The sequence below is a fragment of the Podarcis filfolensis genome (assembly GCF_964270895.1).
Source record: "Podarcis filfolensis genome assembly, chromosome: 14".
NCBI lineage: Eukaryota > Metazoa > Chordata > Lepidosauria > Squamata > Lacertidae > Podarcis > Podarcis filfolensis.
The window spans coordinates 51,596,394-51,619,277 of record NC_139616.1 but is presented as its reverse complement, the minus strand read 5'-3'; the positions used below and the strand labels follow the sequence as shown (position 1 = coordinate 51,619,277).

General features: G+C 55.4%; 2 protein-coding genes and 1 long non-coding RNA gene across 5 annotated transcripts; 1 reads left to right on the top strand and 2 right to left on the bottom strand.

Moving 5' to 3' along the window:
* Positions 1-578: 578 nt before the first annotated feature.
* MGRN1 (mahogunin ring finger 1) lies at positions 579-17,745 on the top strand. 2 transcript variants are annotated; one of them, XM_083585721.1, is made up of 17 exons: positions 579-792; positions 3,298-3,416; positions 3,914-4,002; positions 4,879-5,025; positions 6,102-6,219; positions 6,646-6,712; positions 8,408-8,460; positions 8,795-8,842; positions 9,852-9,920; positions 10,254-10,413; positions 11,293-11,402; positions 12,764-12,987; positions 13,206-13,323; positions 14,729-14,774; positions 15,497-15,610; positions 16,093-16,137; positions 16,456-17,745. In XM_083585721.1, the coding sequence occupies exons 1-16, from the start codon at positions 705-707 to the stop codon at positions 16,131-16,133; spliced, it is 1,611 nt and encodes a 536-aa protein (XP_083441847.1). In that variant the 5' UTR covers positions 579-704; the 3' UTR covers positions 16,134-16,137; positions 16,456-17,745. The 2 variants fall into 2 exon arrangements, with proteins under 2 accessions (XP_083441847.1, XP_083441846.1); XM_083585720.1 differs by lacking the exon at positions 16,093-16,137 and having other exon boundaries at positions 580-792.
* Positions 14,074-14,722, bottom strand: LOC310749323. Its single transcript, XR_014541569.1, has 2 exons — positions 14,600-14,722; positions 14,074-14,218 (listed from the first exon to the last, which is right to left on the bottom strand). It is a non-coding gene; the product is annotated as an uncharacterized lncRNA (long non-coding RNA).
* A 977-nt stretch (positions 17,746-18,722) lies between the features above and the next one.
* LOC310749190 (forkhead box protein J1-B-like) lies at positions 18,723-22,550 on the bottom strand. 2 transcript variants are annotated; one of them, XM_083585778.1, is made up of 3 exons: positions 22,296-22,550; positions 20,933-21,477; positions 18,723-19,944 (listed from the first exon to the last, which is right to left on the bottom strand). In XM_083585778.1, the coding sequence occupies exons 1-3, from the start codon at positions 22,438-22,440 to the stop codon at positions 19,207-19,209; spliced, it is 1,428 nt and encodes a 475-aa protein (XP_083441904.1). In that variant the 5' UTR covers positions 22,441-22,550; the 3' UTR covers positions 18,723-19,206. The 2 variants fall into 2 exon arrangements, with proteins under 2 accessions (XP_083441904.1, XP_083441903.1); XM_083585777.1 differs by lacking the exon at positions 22,296-22,550 and having other exon boundaries at positions 20,933-21,871.
* Positions 22,551-22,884: the final 334 nt, after the last annotated feature.

The window sequence follows — 22,884 nt, the reverse complement described above, 5'->3', positions numbered from 1 at the left end:
AACAGCGTTCCTAAAGATAAAATATACAATCAGAGCAGATTGCAGCAATAGCTCATGAGTTAAAATTGAGAAATATACCTACACCCGTACAACTGAGATTTGGGCTACCATAAAAATTCACCCTGATTTCCTTCAGAATGGATAGATTTGATCTTTTTGCAGTCCATGGGACTCTCACGAGTAATTAATACCAGGATGTGTCCCCCTCAATTCAGGGTGGAAACTCTACATTCCTCCATAAACAGCTGAATTGTCAATTTTAAATATATTTTAAAAAAGCAAATACATTCTTACTGCGTTTTCAGGTTCACCTAAAAACTCAGCGCGAGGAATCTGAGCTAAATAAACTCTCTTCACCTCCCGCCCCCGCCACGTACAGAGTGGAAGCTCTACCTTTTCCTAGCTCTACCGTCCCGCGCTGCCATTGGCTGAGGGGCAGGCCCCGCCCCGCGCCTCCCACGCCCTCCCATTGTTGTGTTTTTCTCTTCTCCCCGCGCGGCGCGGCGCCTCCTGGGGGTTGTAGTCCGCGAACGGGCTCCCCTTCGGCGGCGAACCACGCGAAGGGCCTGGGCGCGAGGACTCTCTTTCCCGTGGTGCCCCGCGCGGGAGCGGCCTGCAGGCCTCGCCGCCGCCTTGACGGAGTGTCTGAGGGGGCTTCGCTGAGGGAGAAGAAGAGGCTTCGCCGACGAGACCCGCCGACCGCCATGGGCTCCCTGCTCAGCCGCCGCATCGCCGGCGTGGAGGACATCGACATCCAGGCCAACTCGGCCTACCGGTACCCGCCCAAGTCCGGTAAGGCCCGGGCCCGCCGCCCCCGCCCCGGTGGGGCCAGAGCCCCGCGAAGGGAATAATAATAATAATAATAATAATAATAATAATAATAATAATAATAATAATAATAATGGGGATTTTGGTAGCAGCGACCCCCCTTGCTCCTCAGCTTCCCCTCCCCAATTTTTGTGGGGGGTTCTCCCCTCCCCAAATGGGGGTCCCTGTTATTCCCAGCAGCCTGAGAGGAGAGGCGGCTTCGTTTTTCGGAGCGGCCGCCGGGGCTCTTCCTGGGTGGCGGGGGGTTGGGCTAGATGACCCCTGGGACCCCCTCTGGCCGCCATTCCTGCACTGCAGGGGCTGCCGCTGCTCATCCCCCCTGAGGATCGCACGGGCGTTTGGCATCGCGGAAGGGCATCGCAAAGCAGCAGCGCAGCTGAATTTTTTGATAACAACTTACTGATTTTCCAGAAATAACAGTAACAATAACAATACCAAAACAAAACAAATTGACTTCCCTCTAGTCCCATAGCGGTCAACTTTTCCCTTTTCTTGCGAGGAATCCTATTCGGAATAAGGGAATTTCCCTTTAAAAAAAGGGAAATGTTGACAGCTATGCTCTAGTCCATGGGTAGGCAAACTAAGGTCCGGGGGCCGGATCGGGCCCAATCGCCTTCTCAATCCGGCCTGCGGGCAGTTCAGGAATCAGTGTGTTTTTACATGAGTAGAATGTGTGCTTTTATTTAAAATGCATCTCTGGGTTATTTGTGGGGCATAGGAATTCATTAATTCCCCCCCCAAAAAAAAAATATAGTCCAGCCCCCCACAAGGTCTGAGGGACAGTGGACCGGCCCCCGGCTGGAAAAGGCTGCTGACCCCTGCAGTCTAGTCCCTTCCTTGGTTCCATTATTTTTCAATATACTGCATGTCCATTGTGCGATAGCGCAGTTTAAAAGGCCCACGAGAAAAAGAGCCTTTTTGCCTGGCACCTGAAGATGCAGGTGAGGAAGGCGCCAGCTGAGCCTCCCTGGGGGAAGCACTTCAGGAAAGGGGAGCCACCACCAAACAGCCCCCTCTTCCTCCTCCTCCTGCTGCCTCCCCTTGGGCCAGTTCACCTGGAGGGATTGGGGTCCTGGGCCCTTAAAAGGTCCACAGCAGCACGTTGAACGGGGCCTGGAAACAGAGGGGCATCCACGACAAAAGGACCCTTGGCTTTCCCTCCAAACTCTGCCATCCTGATCCCCACCCCAAAACGTGACCAGAAGCCCCCCCCCCATCAGAGGAGCCTGATGCAGGTGCCTCTTCTGAGAAGCCAGGAGACCACCTGAGCATAGCCCCCCCCCCGGGGGGGGACCCTGCCGCTGAAAAGGGGCCAGTCAAACGGGGCAAAGAGGAAAGAAAACACCTGCAAATGTCATTGCTGGTTTTTAATCGTTTGAACATTTCAAAGAGTGGCTTTCCCCGGATGATTGTAATGTATTATTATTTTCTGTGTGAGCCACGTAGAGTTCTTGGACTTCTTTTATAATCAAGTGGCGTATGAATTTTGCGAAATAAATAAATAGCCACTGGTCCCAAGGGCTCCTCAATGCCCCTTGGTCTTGGAGGCAAAGAGAGGGCTGTCAATTTCATGTCTCGCTTGTCTGCTTTCTGGCTGAACAGGGATGTTTGCAGAGTTTTGCTCCAGTGTGCTTGTGACACCCCCACCCCCCCTCCAGCTGCTATGAACCAGAACAGCTGAGAATGGAGCCTCTGTGCTCAGTGGCAGCCTACCTCTGAGTCTCTGGTCAGGGGGCCACCTTCATGCCCAGCTTGTGAGCTTCTCAGAACTGCTCACTGATGGAAACCAGGTTACATGAGTGTCTCCGCCCCCACGTACAGCTGTAGTGGGCACCCTGAGAGCTGTTGCCCTTGGATCCTGCTTGCAGGCTTCCCTTTGGTTGGCCACTCAGAGAGCAGGATTCCGGAACAGATCCAACTGCAGCCGGGCTCCTCTAATGTTTTTATCATGGCGTGCCCCTCCCTCCTCTGAGCCATTGCTAGGCAGCAGCAGTGGGCTGCCCCCTCCTCTTCTCTCCCTCCCCACATATCACCTGCCTGCCAGCTCTCTTCTTCCAGGCACCTGCCAAATAGCAAGGTGGGTGGTTGTATGCCTGCATTTCACAGCCCACGAAAGGGGCTCCTTCCACAAATCTTGGGGTGGGGGGCAAGTGAAGCTTTTGGCTGCCAGCTGGTGTGGATGTCTGCCCTCTCCCACTCCAGAGAGAGGCTGCTGAGCCCCGCCTTGTGCCAAAGTCCTGCCAGTGCCCTTGGCATCTGTGCCCAATCTGCGGTGCAGGCCCTTTTTCGACTGTGAGGCTCACTGTGTGACTTTGGGCTGCCCTGCCCTACAGGGTTGTTGTGAGGATAAAATGGGTGGGTGGGTGTGGGAAGAACTCTATACGATGACCTTGAGATCCTTGTGCGGACGACGGTGGTTAAAAATGTAATAAATACACACGTAAAACCAGATCTTTGCCTTCTCTTCAGGGAACTACTTTGCCAGTCATTTTTTCATGGGAGGCGAAAAGTTTGACACGCCACACCCTGAGGGCTACCTTTTTGGGGAGAACATGGACTTGAACTTCCTTGGCAACAGGCCAGTCCAGGCAAGTACTCATGATTTTGGTGCACCAAAATGAACCGGGGGGAGAGGGGAGCACCAGCCAGCCAGCTGTTTCAGAGCACAGCCCCCATCACAGCTGTTGTCCCAAACAGCTGGAGCCTGCCAGGTCAGAGCAGGCTGTCCTCACAGGATCTCACCTGAATTATGACCTCTCAATTCGAAGGGTTGCAGGTGTGTGTTTTTAAACAACTTTTCCCTGAGGTTGAATGGGGTTCAGAAAAACAAAGTGAGAAATACTGGTGGATTTCAATTCGGGGACAGACACACCCCAATTGCTGAATGTGTACAGCGCTCCCTTTTTTGTTCTGGCTCAAACCCTTCCAGGGATAGCAGACTACCCTAAGTGGAGTTTTCCTCCTGTGTGTGCAGCTGGAGAGAGCCAGCTTGTGCCAGTGGTGGGGGTGGAGAGTGGCCTGCCCCCCTCGCGTCTCCCTTGCTTTGTGTGTGCTTTCTCAAGAGGCTCCTGGTTTTCCATTCCAGTTTCCCTATGTAACCCCAGCACCTCATGAGCCGGTGAAGACACTGCGCAGCTTGGTGAATATCCGCAAAGATTCCCTCCGCCTGGTCAGGTACTGCAGACCCAAACCCCTGTGGGGTGAGACTTTTCAGGGGGCCAGGGTGGAATCACAGCTGCCTTAGCCTATGCTCTGCTGAGGCCAAGGAGCTTAAAATGCAGACTCTGTGATGAGTTGGCACAGGGGGGTTGAAATTGTGTCTTTTTGCAAAGAAGGTGCTTAACTTGCCTTCTTTCCATCTGAGCATGTTGCCTGATTTTCTGACATTCAGAGGCTTCCTTTTTTATTTTTGATTGTGAGCTGAAGAGGGAGGCTGCCTTTGTCTGTCCTGGTCTTCGTGTGCTGCTGAACAGAGCATTTTAAGCGGGGGGTGTTTTGAGTTACAACAAAGGTTGCGCTTAGTATCACATTCCACACTTGCAGTGAATTGTGAAAATCTGGAGATATGCAAGATCTAGAAAGCAGGTGGTTTGAAACCTTGCTTTTGCTTGTTTCTAATTCTGGCCAAAATGGAGGGATTGAGAGGGGTGGGTTGAGGGGCTTGAGGAATCTGGGCAGGGGAACATGAATAGAGGCAAGAAGGCAGAGGAGTCTGACTCCTGAAGATCAGGTGTTTATTATGTATAATCTTATTGTGATAATATTGTTACATGGCATACGTGGCTTCAGAGACCATCTAATAATAATAATGGTAACCATTAATATAATAAAACCATTAATGTAATAAATATTGTGCATATCTTAGAAAGCATTTTAGACAGTCCCATCAGGAGAGCTGGAAATGTGATAGTTGTGAAGATAGTTCAAGTGGGTGGGTGGTAATAAAGAAACAGAGACGGCTCAAGGATTGAGTTTCTGCGCCAGGTGAGAGATTGCAGCAAGCTTAATGTCTGAGCTTACCTGCCATGACTCAGCCTCCCTTTACATCAGGTACAAAGAGGACGCTGACAGCCCCACTGAGGAGAACGGGAAGCAGAAGGCCTTGTACAGCCTGGAATTCACCTTTGATGCCGACGCACGCGTTGCAATAACCATCTACTGCCAAGCGACGGAGGAGTTCATTAGCGGCATGGCCGTGTGAGTGCTGGAACCCTGGCAGCGAGGGGCTTTGTGGGGAGCCTGTCAAAGGGATCGTGTGTCTTTTGGAGACATCGTCTTCACCCACCCATAGTTCTGTATTATTTTATTTATAAAAGTATTTACACGCAGCTGTTTCATTTTTAAAAGCAGTTTACAACAGTAGTACATAAAGCCGTACAATAAAAGCCATATAGAAAAGTTAAAATCAGATATCAGATAACTCTTGTGGAAAGATGTACTTTTAATTGCCAGCATCAGCCTGGCAGAATTGAAGAGTATTCAGCAGGCATTTAAAAGTTGGAAAAGAAGACGCCTTCTTGATCTCCAGTGGCAGAGAGTTTCACAGGACTGGGCCGATGACACTGAAGGCTCAGTTTCGTGTTGTTGTCAGATGAGCCTTGCCAGCTTGGAGAATGACCAGTGACACTCCTGCACATAATCTCCACGATTGAGCTGGGCTATAAGGGATTAGGCGATCCCTGAGGTACCCTGGACCTAAGATGTTCAGGGCTTTGTAAGCGAATACAAGGACCTTGAACCTGGCACAGTAGTAGACGGGCTTTAGCAATGGAGCCCCATGTTGTTGACTAGACATTCTGCACCAGCTGGAGCTTCTGAAGCAGGTCCAAGTGCAGCCCCACAAAGAGCACATTGCAGTAGTCCAACCTTGAGTTACCAGCGCATGAACTACAGTGGTCAGGCTATCCCTGTTCTGGAACGGTTGTTGCTGGCGACCCAGGTGAAGGGATGGGGACTTTAGCTCTTAAATTCACCAGCTTGGCTCAGCAGAAAAATATATTGCCATCCCCAAGGTCTGGCATCCCTGCACCACTGGGGTAGTTTGGAGACACCCTTCTTTTCTTTGTGTCCAGAAATGTGCTAGCTTAGCTTGGGGTGCCAGCAGGTGGCTGCATGAGGCAGGTCCACATGCACATGGCATGGTTTGCTGCGGCTTCCGTTGCTTTTGGCCTGTGCTTCGCCATGACACGGAAGGGTGCTGGATGTGGCCTGTGAGAGCCCAGGAGCTGCCTCTGGGTGTGATGCTGAGCCTCTCCTCTTCTCCCTGCCTGCAGCTACAGCACAAAGAACCCTTCTCTGCAGTCGGAAACGGTGCATTACAAGCGAGGAGTCAGCCAGCAGTTCTCGCTGCCGTCCTTCAAGATAGACTTTTCGGACTGGAAAGACGACGAGGTGACGTTCCTGGCTTCTTAGGGCCTCCCAGATTTGGGTCTTTTAGCTTAGCAGAGTCACATAGGCTTGTGTTTCTCCCTCCTGCCTCCCCCGTCTTAATGATTTTGCTCCTGGGGGTTTGGGGGGGTTGAAAGCAGTTGTGGTGTCATCAGAACAAGAACAAATTTATAAAGTTGCTGGGAAATGAACTAAAGATCTTCCAAGGGGAGGAGCTGGAAGCAGGGAAGGAAGCTGAGTGGCTGCTTGTCCTTCCTTCCCATCCTGTTCTGGCCATTGTGACAACCACAAACAATATCTCTCCCCCCCCCCCCACACACACACAAAAGGAGGTTTTTGTGACACCTTTTCCTTGGAGGAGTTCCATATGGAAAGCCACAGGACGCCCTGCTAGCAGGACTAATCCCTCTGTTTGCTCCTTCCTTCCAGCTGAACTTTGATCTGGACCGCGGCATCTTCCCCGTCGTCATCCAGGCCGTGGTGGATGAAGGCGACGGTAAGACACCCGCTTCCCATCTTTGCCTTTGTGCTCCTGGGAAGCGGAAGCAATCGGGCTGGCTCAGGGGCACCAGCAGGGTTTGGCCCAGAGGCTGGAGTGGCCTTCCCAAGGGGCCAGGCTGCGCTGGAATCAGACAGTCCTGGGAAAGGTCTCCACCATGCTAGGTTTTCTGTGTTGGGGCTGAGCAGGGAGCAGGAGGGGAACTGGTTTGTTGGCTCTTGGGCAGGATTTGGCTCATGCCACCTCCACCTTCTGTTCCCATCTGGGACGGTCTCCCTGTTCATATGCGTCTTCTGGGACACAGGAGAGGCTCTGTGCTAAAGAAGGCCTGTTCTTTAAGCCAAGCAAAAGACCCGCCTTGCCCAAGAGATTTGGATCGCCAGCAGTGTTAGCAGATTAACTTCTGTGTTTCCTATTCTTAGAATAATTGCATATCCCTTTTTGAGAATTTAGTCTTACTGTTGTACCCTTTCTCAGGAGAAGTATTTTTTACATTTTGCTGGAAGCCAGCCAGAGTGGCTGGGGCAACCCAGTCAGATAAACAGTATATAAATAATAAAATTAAAGATTTTTTCTGTAAAAGAATTATAAAGCTATTTTTAAAATAACATATACTGTAAAGCTATTTATAAAGAATTATTAAAGCTACCCCCTTATTAGTATTATTATTAATTGGGTAGTTTTAATAATACCATCGAACCTTGGTTTTCGAGCAGCTTAGTTCTCAAACGTTTTGTTTTCCGGACACTGCAAATCCAGAAGTGACTGTTCTGGTTTGAGAACTATTTTTGGAAGCTGAACGTCCAACAGGGCTTCTGTGGTTTCCGATTGGCTGCAGGAGCTTCCTCAGCTGATTTATCTAGCTGAGAGCAAATTCTGCTGTGAATCCTTTGAAACCCTTTTGTGTGCATCTGCGGATACACAGACCACACTTTGGGAAACACTGCTCTGATTTCATCTCTGACACTTCAGAGAGATATCCTTGGGAGGGAAACAACAACTGGAGCCTTCTCTCCTTCGCCTCCATAGTGGGATCTCTTGTGCTGGAAGTCTTCAGCCAAGGACTGTGTGTCAATAAAGCTGGAGACAATAGCAATGTTGTTTGAAGGAGCTATTGCCTCTCCCTCTTAGCTTTTCCCATCATGCCGTGGGAGAGAAAATGAAAATACTATCTTCTGTTTGTGTAACTGGTAGCCTGGGTCAAGAAAGCCCCCTCCCCCAGCCTGTGGTCACATGACAGTTTGATGAAGAGGTCAGCCCAGTGGGCAGCAGCTGTGAGAAAGGCGAATTCCATGCCAGGGAGCATTAGGAAAAGAGTTGGAACAAAAACGGTCTATAGCACGATGCCATGTTTGGAATCCTGGGTACAGTTCTGGTTGCCTCGCTTCAAAAAGGAAATTACCAAGAGGGAAAAGGGTTCAGAAAAGGGCTTGGTTCAGAACCGCCTGCTGACCTCCATCGTATACATTTATTGTGCACAACTTCTTCCTCGGTCATCTTGAAAGCTCTGCTGCCCATGTGACCATTTGGGTAGCCTGTGCTGCTGGGCTGGTGGGAAATCCCGACTCTCGAGAGTCCTACTGCTGGAGGACTTGGGCCCCAATCCTCCTCCCTTGGAGCCTGGCCTGATGGGGTGTTTGGGCTGCCTGTTGCCTTGCCCCTGATCTCATGGGCCTTCTGCTTTCCCCGCAGTTGTCGTGGAAGTGACCGGCCATGCCCACATCCTCCTGGCTGCCTTTGAAAAGGTAAGAAGCCCCCCTTTGCCCCATCTGAGCAGGAGATGGCTTTGGGTGGTTGCTGGACTAACAGCGCTGGCAGAGGGGTGAGACATTGCCTTGCCTTCTCCGTGGTTCCAGCCTTTCTTGCAAGGCCCCTTTTCGCTCCTCTCTTGCCCTGTTCTGTTTGGTGCTTTGAATGGGGAAATCTGCAGAATCTGACAGCTTGGATTGTGTAATCAGAATAAATCCTGAAAATGCAAGTGGGTCTGTGCATGGAAGGAGGGTTTGCTTAGCAAGCAGTTGAAGACTTTTCATATTAAATGTGCCAACCTATCTCTCCCGTGTCTTTTCCCCTCATCAGCATGTGGATGGCAGTTTCTCGGTGAAGCCTTTGAAGCAGAAGCAGATCGTAAGTCTTTGTCTGTCTGCAAGGATGTGGCTTAATCTTGTTTTTTAAGCTGTATTTCAATCAATTGTTTTTATATTTGGTGTAAGCCGCCCTGAGCCCGGTCTTGGCTGGGGAGGGCAGGGTATAAATAATTTTTTATTATTATTATTATTATTATTATTATTATTATTATTATTATTATTATTGGCAGAGGTGCTGGCTGACATCCCAGAGAGGCCTGACCCCTTTCCCACTACCCAACTTAGCAGAGCCTATTGGATTTCCTGCCCTGAGAACGTGTAATACAAATATTTAAACAGATTTTTTTAAAAGGAGGTTTAGGCAGGTTCACAGATGATAAAGTTCTCTGTGGGTACTAGGCATGATGTCCACAGGATTGAAGGCAATGTGCCTCTGAATCAACACCATTTGTTGCGAGTCCCAAATAAGATCAGAAGAGCCTGTGTGCTGGATCAGGCCAATGGCCCATCTAGTCCAGCACCCTGTTCTCACAGTGGCCGACCAGATGCCTGTTCTGGAAGCCCAAAAGCAGGACTTGAGCTCTCCCCCTCCCCTTTCAAGCAACCAATGTTCAGGTTCATGGTGCTTCTGACAGTGGGGGTGCAACATGGCCATTGTGGCAAGTAGCCATTTGTGTTGTTCCTCCCCTGCACTGCCTATGGGGTTCCCAGAGTCGTCTGATTGGCCACATGCGCTTCCTTTGGCTTAGCCAGCAGCTGCCAGGTTCTTCTGACTTGTGATTATGCTCAGTGAAGAGCACATTGCTGCCCTTTTATTATTCTGGTTTTGGTTTCCAACCTGTTTCCATCCTTTTTTCTCATTTGCCTTAGATGGTTGTTTCTTCATGTTTAGTTTTCAGCTGTGTATTTGTATCGTGTTGTGTTTAACTTCCATTTCAAGCTGCCTAGAATATCCTAGTGGAAATAATAATAATAGTAGTAGTAATAGTAGTAGTAGTTAAGAGAAACGATTAAAAAAGAAGCAAGCAGCATTTCCTGCTTCCCCACAGGTGGACCGGGTCAGTTACCTGCTTCAGGAGATCTATGGCATTGAGAACAAGAACAACCAGGAGACTAAGGTGAGGAGGGCGTGAGGGAGGGGAGGCCATTAACTCTCCCAGGGCTGCAAGGCAGTCAAAGACCATAAGAGGAGCGCATCCCTCTGTCTAAAAGGGGAGTAAGCAGAGGTTCTTGTGAGTTTGTGCCTCCCAAGTCTGAAATTTTGGGGCTTTGCCTATTCTGGGTGGGGTTGATCTTGCCACCTGCTGCCAGTAGTGTTGGGTTGGGTGGTTCTGTCCGTCAGAGTCCGGAAAGGGGCCCTGGATTTCTGCGGTACAGCGAGGATTCTGAATGCTTAGCTGGGCTACAGAAGCATCCAGTGAGTTCTCTGTCTCCCTTTCCCCCCGCTGCAGCCCTGTGATGATGAGAACAGCGACAACAGCAACGAGTGTGTGGTGTGCCTCTCCGACCTGCGGGACACCCTCATCCTGCCCTGCAGGCACCTTTGCCTCTGCAACTCGTGTGCTGACACCCTGCGCTACCAGGCCAACAACTGCCCCATCTGCCGCTTGCGTGAGTAGCAGGGGGGCGGGGCAGAGGTGAGGGAAGAAGCCAGGAGGAGGCCAGCAAACCCGGGGCTTGAAGCACAGAGACCCTTCTCCACCTTTGATCACACTGGGGATCCTCTGGGGGCTGCCGTTCTCATTGCATGGAACAGGCTTGTTTTCTGCTGCCAGCGGATTCAGGTCTCAAGAAAAGAGATTCCGACTAAGCATTAGGAATAATTTCTGGCGGGAAAAGGTGTTCAACAATGGGAAGGACTCACAGAACCCACAACTCCCCTGGAAGGTGGCAGTCTCCTCCATTGGAGGTTTCTAAGTGGAGGTCCGATGGCCATTTGTCAGGGATTCTTCAACTGCGATTCCTGCATTGCAGGGGATAGATGACCTCAGGGTCCCTTCCCACTCTACAGTCCTATGATGCCTGGGGGGGGGGGCACGTTTGTTGCCCCTGTTCAGTGAAATTCTCATGGGAAGTCCTTTGCTAATGGGCAGGGATGGAGCAGGGAAAAATGAGCTCCGTGGACTCCATTTCTGTGGTACAGCAAGGTGCACATGCCTTGCCACACGAGCGCAGGAGGAGCATTGCAGGATTCCGGGTTCGGTGCCCATGCCCGTTTCTGAGGCCCGTCCCTCTAAGGGCTCTGCTGGGGCAGCAGCTGATCTGCCTTGGCGCCTGGAAAGGTTGCTTAAGTCAAAGCCGCCTCCCTCCCTTTGCAAGAGCAGTTGCTGTGTTCCCCAGTCAACGGGGCTAGCAGGTGGCTTTGGGGTCCCAACTCCCAGAGGACTGCCCACAGCTCAGCCCGTAGGAGGCAAAGATGATGGGCCTTGCCCCCTGGCAGATTTCGGGCGCAAGAGATGAGACTGGGCTCCTCTTGCCTTCCCCCCTCAGCCTTCCGAGCCCTGCTGCAGATCCGAGCCGTGAGGAAGAAGCCCGGGGCCCTGTCTCCGCTCTCCTTCAGCCCCGTCCTGGCACAGACCCTGGACCACGACGAGCATTCGGTGAGAAGCAGCCTCAGGCGTCCGGGAGGGGGGGGTCAGCAGAAGGGGTGGCTTCACTCCCAAAGCACACTTGAAGCACTGGGGGTGGGGAGGATGCATCTCTCTGTGGGGGGTGGAGGGGAGTTGGTTTGGGTTCTGGGCAGACATGGGCTCATCCCCACCTTTTCTGGGGGCTCCAGGTGGCCTTTTCTGCTGAGCCTTGGCTGTCCCCCTCAGGTAATGGGGGGGTGGGGTCAGGAGGCCTCGTAGAAGGACAGGAGGCCATAAAAATAGCAAAGGAGAGAGACAGCGAAGGAGGAAGAGAAGGTATGTTGCTATCCCGGTTGATGGGAATAGCTGTTTTCTTTTGTTTTCCTACTACTAATTTATATGCTGCCCATCCAGCTGAGTTGCCCCAGCCACTCTGGGCAGCTTCCAGACATTTAAAACACAGTATCCCCCCTTCCCTCCATCCGGTTCCCGTGGCATTGGCTTAGAGGCAGCCTCCCACCTGGGCTCCAATCAGCCCCAGGCCTGCTGAGCTTTAGCCTGGGGTGGTGGAGCTTTAGCCTCCAGACTCTCCCCTGGGACTGCTGCACAACCCTGAGAGCCCCCAGCTCAATTGGCCAGAGAAACAGAACCTGAGATGCCCTTCTGAAGACAAAGAGCAGCAACAAGAGCGGTCATTCCTCACAAAAGTGACCTGAAGCAACTTACGGAGATCAGCTCATTGCTAGACATAAGACAAGGGGGGCCATCCAGTCCTGCCTCCTGTTCTCACCGTGGCCAACCAGCTGCCCCTTGTGGGAAACCTGCAAGCAGGTCATCGGCTCCAGAGCCCTCGGCCTCCTGTGGTTTCCAGCAACGGGTTCAGAAGTCTTGCTGCCTCCGACTTTTGAGGAATTGCCCAGCCATGCTAGCTAGCAGCCACTGAGAGCCCTCTCTTCCTCCATGAATTTGTCCAGCCCTCTTTTAAAGCCATCCAAGTTGGTGGCCGTAAGATGTTTCTCTCCTATCCCGATAAGGAGTGTGAGATTTTGGGAAAATTTCAAACTACTTTTTGTGGTTCTTGTTATTTTTCTCTCTGGTGTTTTTGTCGTCCTTAAATGTTGTAAGCTGCCTTGTAAAGCGTTAATCTTAAAAGGTGGCGTATAAATGTGTACATTAATTCCATGGCTCTCCATGGGTGTCTTCTAGTGCCGGGCAGTGTGTTTAGCTGCAATTCCTGCAGTGGGGGTTGGACTGGGTCACCCTGTGACTCCCTTCCAGTCCTGCAGTTCTGTGAGGGCAGAGCTAAAGAGGCTTCAATGCTGTAGGGATCAAACTGCAACGACGGATGGCAGTGGCTGAGCTTTTGTCTTCCTCTCCTTCTCCCTCCGCAGTGTTCAGACAACATCCCTCCGGGCTATGAGCCCATTTCTTTGCTGGAAGCCCTGAACGGCCTGCGCTCCATCTCCCCCTCCATCCCCTCAGCTCCCCTCTATGATGAGATTACCTACACGGGGGTCCTGGACGGGCTTCCCCTCTCTGGAAGACCCCTGGTGGGGCTGGACCGAGCTGTGGAGAGCAGCCACCAGAAGAGCAAGCGCAGCAAGTCTCCAGACAGGTGAAATCTTGTGGAGAAGCCTCTTTGGATCGCTCCCTCTTGCCCTCTCCTACGCCAAGTCCATCCTCGCTCCGTTTCCCAGTCCAAACCTTCCTCTGCTCCTCCTCTGCCCAATGCCTGAAGCTCAGGGCTCCTAGTGCCTTGGCCTCTTGCCCCAGAGTCAACCCCCCTGCCATGCGAGCCGCTGCCAATCCAGCTGTGTCTCTTGTTCTCTGCAGCACCCTCCGGTCTCCCTCGTCACCCATCCACGAAGAGGATGAGGAGAAGCTTTCGGAGGACTCAGACTTGCCACTCAGCGGGACGGAGCTCGTGCTGCAGGAGGGCAGCTCCCCAGAGGTGAATCTCTCTCTCTCTCTCTGTCTGTCTCCTGCCTCTTTGCTAAGCCTGGAGTGGCCTGCTGATGGGGTCAGGCTTGGGACTGCCATGAGCCTTGCTGGGTTGTCAGCCTCAGAAAAGTGCCTGCCTGCTGCCTGTTCCTGCCTGACAGCTGAGCAACCGCAAGAGCTCCTTGGCCAAGTTGGACTGTGTGTGTGTGTTTGTGTGCATGCGCAAACTGACAAGTGGAGGTGTCTGGTTCTGTGTCGTCTTGCAGAAAGTTGTAGTTTTTACTGGCACTGGGAGGTGGCCAGTAAACAGCAGGCGGGCTGTTGGGGCCGCCCACCATGAGTTGCCAGAGCTGGACGCTCCCATGGGTGGTCCTGATCACCCGTCTCCTTCCCCTCCCACACGCCACCCTCATGGGCTCCTGGGGTCCCGTCCGCACACCAGGGGAGAGATGAGCTGCTCTTGCCCTCTGCTTGCAGCAGTGCTGATGGCCAGGGAAGGGGGCAAGCCCTCTTGATGCTGGGCAGCAGACCACTCTCCCCAAGGGCTCTGGCAGGGGCCTCCCTCCCCACCAAATGTGATGATTGAGGAGGAAGGAACCCCTTCGGACTTCCTAACCGTCACGCTGGGAAGAAGCATCCCTTCCATTGCTGGCTTCTGCTCTGTTCCTCCCCATAACAGCCTTGCTTAACACACCAGTCCCTTCCCACGGACTTCCAGAGCCTCTCCCCAGACTGAGAGAAACGGTAGCTCTTTTTCCGACTCCATTGACTTGTCAGCCTAGGAAGCTGAGCGCAGCCTGGCTACCAGATCAGGGGATTTTCCACCAGGTGTGGAGGGGCAGTATCGCCTCTCTATCTCCCCGCTGGCCTTTGGTGCCCGGGCTCCCACTTCCACACAGCTGCCGCTTGGACGTAGCTGGAAACTGCCGGGCTCAGAATGTTTTCTCTTGACTTTCCAGATGTGGGGGTTGGGTGGGGCAACAGTCATCCAGAGAGGCATTAGCAGTAATCTTCCCATATTTAGGCCGGTGCTTGAACCCTTGTGATTTTTATTCTCAATTTTTATTCCTGCTTACATGTCATCTTACTGTGTTTTGTGTCATATTTTTATTTTATTTCTATCCTAAGCCTTTTTTGTCATTGTGGTCACCTGCTTTGAATATACTTTTCTATAGGAAAGCTAGGCATACATTTTACTAAACCAAAAAATTGCCCTTTTCCCCCTGGAGAGCACCAAGTGTCTCTTTCAACGGGATCCGGAGCAAACCTATTTCCTGCACGAAAACAAAACTCCCCGCTCTGGAATGGTGCTGGTTTCTGCATTTGGAAAGCAAAGCAGGGGGCTGGATAGCGACCCTCCTCCTTTGCAGAAATGAGACCCTTTTCTTTTTCTCCTCCTCCTCCCGTCTTTCAAGAGCCTGACAGCGGAAGAAGCAGAGGCAGCCAGCCCCCTGCAGCAAGGTGAGCTCTGGCTGGGCCTGTGATGGGTGAGAACTGGCGGGGCGGGGGGAAGTATCCTTACCCTCTGGCCTGATCTCCTCCTGGGTGTATGTCGTGTCCGTGCTCTTGAACATGGGCCTGGAAAGAACCCCACTGCTAGGACTGGCCCCCTGGAGGGACAGCTTGGGCAAAGTGGAGCAGGCACGAGAGCAACGTGTGGTGGTTGGAGTGCTGTACTAGGACCTGGGAGAGACCACGCTCCACAAAGCTCACTGGCTGTGACCTTGGGATGGTCGCCGTCTCCCCAGTACGCCGTTAGTTGGGCTGCAGAAAGCGTACTGGGGAGACCACACATTCAAGAAACGCAAAAGTAACTTTTGCTAAGTTTTAATAACAAAAACAAAAACTCTCTTTACACTAAATTGCATGACCCATCCACCAGAGTACTGAGAGAGCTACATACTGCTCTTTATATACCATACCCAACAGCTTAATTACCACAACTTAACAGCACCTGCTATACTGCTTCACAGCTGTAAAACCAGGTCACATTATTTGCTCTTGCCTTTAAAGAAATACACATCTTGTGGAACAATAATGAACCTTCAAATTTAAAGAGACCATTCAACAAAGAAATGCAGAAATGCCTTTGGTAAACCCTTGATCTGGGGGCCCCCGGCCAAGGCGAGGGAGTGGCAGCATGCCAAGGCGCTGAGGCTTCCCCTTCTTTCTCCCTCTGGCAGGTGCCCAGCCTCCCTCTGTGGAGGCCCTTGTCCAGGAGAGCAGCAGCAGCACCTGTGACCCCAGCAGCCTCCCCATCCTGGAGAGCGACCTGCCAGCGGACGTCTACCTGCCAGGTAACATCGAAAGGAGCCCTCGGTGGTGACTGGCGCTTCCTTTCCCTCCGCTGAGAGGGGGATGATGCCCTCGCTTGGCCAAGAAGGAAGGGCCCTGACCCACCTGTCCCCCGTTCCCCCAGCTTCACGCACCGTCCTGGCTTTTCCTGCTCCTGCACCCATGGCCCGGCTGCCTTTGCATCGCTGCTGCTCTCTGTGTGGCAGCCATGGCCCTGTTCTGTACATCCATGCCACGCAGGCCCCATCCGTGTGGCACGAGGAGGGGGGCAATTGGGAACGGAGGGGGGGCGGGAAGCACATGCAGAGGGGGCCAGAAGAGGCTCAGAGGCAGAGGGTGAGGCTCGTGGTGGGTTGCAGAAGAGGCCTCCGCCCCGCTCTCGGGCACCACCCGATGCCCACAGCAAGGGGGGCGTCTGTCCGTCCGTCTTTTCTGACCGCTTTTTCTAACGTCTCCCCCCTTTCTGTCTGCCCCGCCTGGGCAGCCCTCGGCCTGGACTCCTGCTCTGTTGGGATAGAGGAGTAAGCTGGTACGTCTCGTCTTTCCTCCCTATACGCTGGCGGGGGCCTCTTGGGAGGGCGGGTGGGGAAGGGCAGCCAGAAGTGGGGCAAAGGGGCAGAGGAGAGGGGGGCTGCAGTGGGGAGGGGGCTGAGATGCGCAGGGCAGCTTCTGCCCTGCTGTGGGCGGTCTCTTTCAGCGGCCAGGCACCCACCTCGGGGTACCGCAGTCGGGCGCCCTGCCTTGCTTCTTGCTCCCACCCTATGCCTGGGGGGCAGGAGGGCTGAGAGGGTCAGCAGCACCAGGGCTCCTGAGCCGGCCTCTTTCTCTGCCCCCCCCCAAACCGCAGGATCTTCTGACTTCGCTGGCACCCTCCCTGGCCGTGGGACCAGCCAATCCGGGCAGCCCTTCCTCTTCAACAATCCCCGCCTCTGCGTGGAAAGCGGGCAGAGCCCGTCCTGAGCGCCTGGCTCGGGGTTCGAAAGCCACCGCCACCGAGGTGCTCACAATGCCAAACGCCCGGGCGCATCTTCTGGGGCGGCTCCTCTTCCTGCCTGCCTGTGGGGAAGCAGCCCCCTCTGCCTCCCTTCCTCTTCCACCAGCGAAGGATCCTTTACGGGACACGGGTTCCGATGCTGCGGCACGAGACAGACATTCCCCCCTCTGCGGGGCTCAGCCTCGGACCAGGACTCTCTCCCCCCCCTCCAAGGGACTCTTCTGTGTCTTTGTACAGAAATGCATGATATTCGGTGCCCCCCCCCCCTGCATTGGCCATGAGGCTGGTGTGATGGAAAAGATTTCCTCCTGCCTTGCTGTGCTCTCTTCCTGCCCCCCCACCCTCTTTGGACATATCTCTTGGCACCTTGGCCTTTTTAACCCCCTGCCTCTGATTTCCCCCCTCCTGCTTTCCAGACTGCCTGCTCTGCTCCTGGCCAGCACTTGGGGCTCCTGGCAGAACCCCCCATCTAGGCACATGGGGCGGGGGGGGGGCTTATTCCTGCTCCTGCAGAAAGGGAAAGTGGGTCAGGCACAAGGCCCTTTCTGCCCTCCTCCTCCTCCATGGACTTCCTGCCAGGGGGGTGGCTGGACTCCAGAGAGGAAGCCAGCAAGGGGCGGGAGGGACTCAGCTGGAAGTGGCTTGAGGCTCCCCACTGGGACCTGCGTCTTCTGCCCCACAGCTACCCCTCCTCCACCACCACGACCTGCTGCTTTGCTGCAGGATTTGGAGGCAGAGCAGCAGAGCCAACCTGGGGGGGGCACTTTTGCTGGAGGGTGACGCAGAACCTGCAGCTTCCTCTCTTGCCCTGAGGCCGGGGCATCTGGTTGGTGCCCCCTTGTGCTGCCTGTGCCACTGAGCAGGAGCCTGTTCACCCCCACCTTGAGCTCCACGGTTTGGGGCTGTGCCCAGGTGTGCCTTCTCCTCCTCCTCTTCCTCCCTCCCAACTGCTTCACCCAGAAGGCGGGGGGGTGAGGGGTGTCCTTGTGGACTAGCTGCCTGAGGGGCTGCCAGCTGCTTCCTTGCCCCCCCCCCAAACTGCCGCCTTTGAGGGGGCCACTCTCTTTCCAGGCCCAGAGGGCAGAGCTGGGCCAATGTGTTTCTATATTTATAGTAATAAACCTCTCCTGTGTCAGTCTGGTTGATGCTGGTGACTGGCTTTTTCTTGTTGGTTTCTTCCTTCCCGGTGTCCGGTGGGGCACACTGACCATGTGGACGGGGCCACACGCAGTTCCAGTCTCTTCACTGACCTGAGGAAGCCTCCCTCCTTTATGGGCCTTATGCCAAGGCAGGCTGCTGGTACCTTGAGAGGAGTGACATAAATGTTGGGAGTGGCAGTGCTCTGGGTTTGCCTTCTGCCCCTTCCTTGCCTGCCCAACAAGCCACCGCCCCCCTGGCCCTTCTTTCCCCCCAGTCAGGAGTGGGTCTGCAGCAGCCTTGGCACGTGGCCCACGTCTGCCACTCACCCTTGGGCATTGCAGCCAAATCCACTGGCAAAACACTTTTGACCCAGACGCCTGTGCCTTCTCAAGCCAGGCCAGTGGTCCATTCAGTGGGGCTGGGGAAGGAGAGACCCGCCTTTCACCCTTCAGGGGCGGCAGCTGCCTTGGGTGGGGTGCCCCAGGGATAGGAGGGGGTGGTTCTGCACTCTCAGCCAGGCCTCGCTGGCCCCTGCCCTCGCAGATCTCTCTCCCACCCTGGCAGGTGAGCAGGACAGTTTGTTCCTCTGAGGAGGCTGGCCGTTTGGAGGAACAATGAGCCAGCCAATGCGCCCGTCCGTCTTGGCTCAGGCTGCCACTCTTTGTCTCCAGAGCGCTTGCCCAACTGCCCCAGGCAGGTCCAGGCCTGTCTGCTGCCCGGTGTCCATCTCCTCAGCAAAGGACAGGAAGGAGAGTCTGTTTGCCTTCTTCCCTGCCCAGGCACAGAGGAGCAGCTGGCACATGCCTTAGCACATGCGTGGCATAGGAGTGCCCACCTCCCACCGGCACCTTCAGGGAGTTTGCCAAGGGTGCTCCAGTGCTCTTCCTGGCCTGCCTTTTAGCTGCCAGCCTTAGCTGAACCCCTTTCCTCCCGTGGGCTGTCAAGGCTGCTCAAGGAAGCAGAAACAAGACTCTGCTCTCAGACAAAATTATTTGCATGTATTTACTTACAAACATTGTGCTGCCAAAGTTGATTTGGAAAAAGGATATTGGTTTTGCGTGCACAGAAAGGGAAGGAGGGGGAGGCCTTGAAGTCTTCTGAACAGGGAGAGGACGAGAAGTGCCCCCTTTCCCCTGGTTTCTTGGCCCCCAGCCCTTTGGCAGACCCGCTTTGCCCATCCTTGCACCTCTGAGAGTGTGCTCACCGGTTTCAGAAAAAGCTGTACATCCCGAGCTAACGGAGCTCTGTTGTGCCTTTTGACATTTGGGAATACAGGCGCTCTGCGACCTGCTGCCATACACACCACAACATGACTTGCATCAAGCAAGGCTACGACTAGGGCGGACACCCCCAGCCTCTCTGCTCTGGGGCAGGGCTGCCCGCCCCTGGCAGAGGCCAGCTGCAAACCAAGGCCACTTCGGCTTCTGCTGCGTCTTCTCATTGCCTCTTGGGGGCCTGCAGAGCTCATGCTTCCCATGGCTGCATCTCGGCTAGGAAGCCCTCGACAAAGCAGGTGCCGCCCTCCTCCTCGAAGGCCCAGGGGGGTCCCAGCGGCGGCTCCGTGGCTGCTTCCTCCTCCCCCCACGGTTGGCCCAGGGGCTCGGCATACAGCGTCAAGTCTTCCACCAGGGCTGGGACAGGGTGAGGGGGACCCTCTTGGCTCAGAGGACTGACGGGCTGGTCAGAGGAGGCCAGGACCACCTCCTCGGCGGCCAGGGAGCCGAGGGCTGCCGTCAGCTCCAGGTCCTCAATGCTGCTCCCGCTGCCAACGAAGGTGTCCTCCAACACAGACGCCCAGCTGAGGTCCCCCGGCAGAGCCACCCCCTCTCTGCCCACAGAGGCCAGAGGCGAGCGGGCACCGGTCCAAGCAGCCTTGCTGGTGCCCTGGCCTGGCTGCTGCTTGCACTTACCAGGGTGGCGCTGCCCCCCAGGAAGCCGGGGCGCCTGGTCCTCTTGCAGGGGGCCTCGTCCCCTCCCTCGGAAGCAGCCCAGCTCTGCACCCGAGGCAGGCAAGGGGGGTGTTGCCTGAGTGGCCGAAATGCAGGGAAAGGTTGGCACCCGCCTCCGCCGGAATATCCCGTCAACAAACCTGTCTGCGTGCTGGGGGTTGATCCGCCAGAAGCCCCCCTTGCCAGGCTCGTCTTTCTGCCGCGCCACCTTCTGAAAGCACTTGTTCAAGGACAGGTTGTGGCGGATGGAGTTCTGCGGAGGAAACAAAAGGCCCATGGGGAGGAGGGGAAGAAGGGGGAAGAGAGGGAGGGGTGAGCAGAAGGGCATGCAGACAGCCCTACGGGATCAGGCCAGGGGGATTCCACTGGCCCCTCATCCTGCTCTCACAGGAGCTAGCCAGATCCCTATTGTGAGAAACTTGCAAGCAGGACCTGCTGCAAACCAGAGCCAGTGACTGGCATTGTGCCTTGTAGCCACCGATTGACCTCCATGGATTTACCCAACCTCTTTTAAAGCCATCCAAGTTGGTGGCCATCACTGCCTCTTGTGGCAGGGAGTTCCATAGTAACTTTGTACCCCATGGAGAATTGCTTTCTCTTCTCTTTGTCCTGAACCTCCCTGTCTTCAGTTTGTTGCATCTCCACAAGTTCTAGCATTTGCCGGAGAGGGAGGAAAACCTTTCTCGATACATCCACTTACTCCAAGCCACGCCTAATGTTCTCAACAGCTGCCTCTTCCTTGCATTTCCCCCAAACTAGAAAGTCCCAAACGCTGCAACCTTTCTTCCCGAGGGAGCCCCCCTGGATCATTTGAGGTGCCCTTTGTCTCTTGCCCTGCAAGAGAGCTCCCTGGCAGAAGTTATTCGTGCCCATCTGAGGAATATTCCGTTCCCACCTGCCCCCGGTTGCAGCAGCCCCTCCTGCCCAGCAGAATGGGGAAGGGCACATCTGGGGCAGGGGGAGAAACTCGCTTCCCATTTTTGCAAGTCCACAATATTGATGGGAGGCCAGCTCCGTCTCCCCCTTCCCACTGGGCCTGGCCCTTTCCTGCCTTTTGTCATAGGGACACAACATGCTGCCTTATGTGTGTCCTTGGTCCATCTAGCTCAGTATTGTCTACCAGCAGCAATGGCTCTCCAGGGTTTCAGGCCAGAGTCTCCCCCCTACTCTGCCCCTGGGGACTGAACCTGCTCGCGAGGCATCTGCTTGCAAGACCACCTGCTGCTCAGGCCCCGCCTCACCTGCCAGCTGGGCTCTGCGTGGCGGTAGTAGCAGAAGTTCTCGGTGATCCAGGCGTAGATGGCCGAGAGCGTGAGCTTGGCTTCTGGGCTGGCCCGCATAGCCATGCTTATGAGGGTGGCGTAGGAGTAGGGCGGCTTCACCTGCCCGTTGGTCCGGTAGTCGACCGCCTCTGGGGCGGGGGCGAGGGGCTGCAGGGAGGAGCTGGAGCTGGCGGGTTTGCCCATCCCCGTGGGCGCCCCCATGGCCGCCGTGTCGCCCGCGGGCGGGCTGGCTGGCGCGTAGGAGCCCTGCTGCAGGAGGCTGGCCGAGGAAGGCTTCTCCGGGCTGGCGGGGAGGAAGGAGAAGCCCTGCAGCCACTGCAGGTTGGTGAGGCTGTCGTCCACGGCGCCGGCCCCGCAGGAAGCGCCCCAGGGCTCTGCGCCCAGCTGCTGCTGCTGCTGCCCCGTCTTCGGCCTTACGAGGGACATTCTCCCCGGCCGCCGTCCTTTTCTCCTGCAGGGCCAGGGATAGGCAAGGCGACGGGGGCGTCGGACGGGAAATTCTCCTGCAGGGCCAGAGACAAAGGACAAGCTGTTGCTCCGCCAGGTCCCCCGCAGGCGCATTTGGTTACACGGGCTCCATTCGCCGGGGCCTCGCCAGCCCGCCTGTGGCTTGGGGAAGCGGCTCCCTGGGGACGAGCGATCCGGTTTCGGAGGGTGCGCAGGTGGCAGCCGCCGAGGCTTCGTCTTTACACTCATTAGGGGAGTGCACAGCTCGGCTGTAACCCGACACGGCCTCTCCTCCTCCGCCACCCTGCGCTAGGAGACCCCAGGCGGCTGGCCAGCCCGGCCCGCGAAGGCTGCCGCCTCTGCCCTCCTTGCGCCCACCTGCGGGACACAAACTCGGGCGCGGCGGCTCGCAGGAAGCTGGGTTTTAAATCCGCCGCGTCCTCGGGTGCCACCTGCGTGGGGCAGTGCCCCCCCTTGCTCCTTCCTCCACCAGTCTCCCTGCTTCTGAGGAGCGAGCACCCTTGCGCGGGAGCACCCAGGCAGCTGCCACCCACGCGCGAGAAACCAGGGAGCAGCCAGAAGTTGGGGCGCGGGGAGCAAGGTCAGGAAGGGGGGCTCTTGCCAAGGAGGTGTCCCGGGATGAATGGAAGGAGCATCGGGCTGGCCGGAAAATCAGAATAGAGGTGGAGGGGGGCAGCCGATGGGAGGATGGAGGGGGGCATTCTTATCAGCCATGAGGTTTCTACGTTCCTCTCTAGCCCGCCCATCCCCAATTTTGGGCTGCATCCCCTGTGCAAAGGTCTCGTGCAAAACTCTGAAAAGAAACAAAGCCCCCCTCCAGTTCCAGGTGCCCCGCTCCCCTGCAAGCGCCTACCTGCTGCCCCGCAGCAACAGGCGAGGTGCGGGCCGCCTTCTGCGAGTGCCAGGGGAGAGTGGCGCGTCCGGCTGGCTCTTTGCAGGCGATGGAGAGAAGCAACCTGTTCAGGCTGCCAACCCCCCCCCCCCCGCCAGCCCCACATTTCATTGGCTGTCGAGGCCACCTTTTGTCTCAGCCGCCGCCACACGCCGCCACCTTGTGAAAGCTGCTGCGCTGCGGGAAGAAAAGGAGGCAGTTACGCGCAACATCACCAGGTGCTGGGAAGTTTTTGGGGTCCCAAAAGTAGCTCCCGGGAGGCTGACGAAGCAGCTGCTGGCAGCCCGTCTGCCTTGTAACGCCGCCTCTTGGCTGCCTGGCCCGAGTCCTGCCCCAGAGGGCCCTTCGTGGCACCTCTGGGGCCAAGGGGAACATCGGGAGGGCAGCAGCTCCGGGGGTGGGACAGCGGTGCCCATGGGGCATGGCGCACACACAGCAGGGGCAGCCTTTTTGCCTTCACGGGTCTCCCCGGCGGGGCCTCCGTGGCATCTGTCCTGGGTACATAAAAGCAGACTGCGCATATAAACCACAACACACGGCTCAACTATGG

Excerpts from the sequence above, each read along its gene's own strand:
- MGRN1 (XM_083585720.1), top strand. The coding sequence starts at position 705 with ATGGGCTCCCTGCTCAGCCGCCGCATCGCCGGCGTGGAGGACATCGAC. Across the intron at positions 10,414-11,292 it reads CTGCCCCATCTGCCGCTTGC|CCTTCCGAGCCCTGCTGCAG; the intron begins GTGAGTAGCAGG and ends TTCCCCCCTCAG. Across the intron at positions 14,775-15,496 it reads AGCCAGCCCCCTGCAGCAAG|GTGCCCAGCCTCCCTCTGTG; the intron begins GTGAGCTCTGGC and ends TCCCTCTGGCAG.
- LOC310749190 (XM_083585777.1), bottom strand. The coding sequence starts at position 21,670 with ATGAGTGTAAAGACGAAGCCTCGGCGGCTGCCACCTGCGCACCCTCCG. Across the intron at positions 19,945-20,932 it reads ACGCAGAGCCCAGCTGGCAG|AACTCCATCCGCCACAACCT; the intron begins GTGAGGCGGGGC and ends TTTCCTCCGCAG.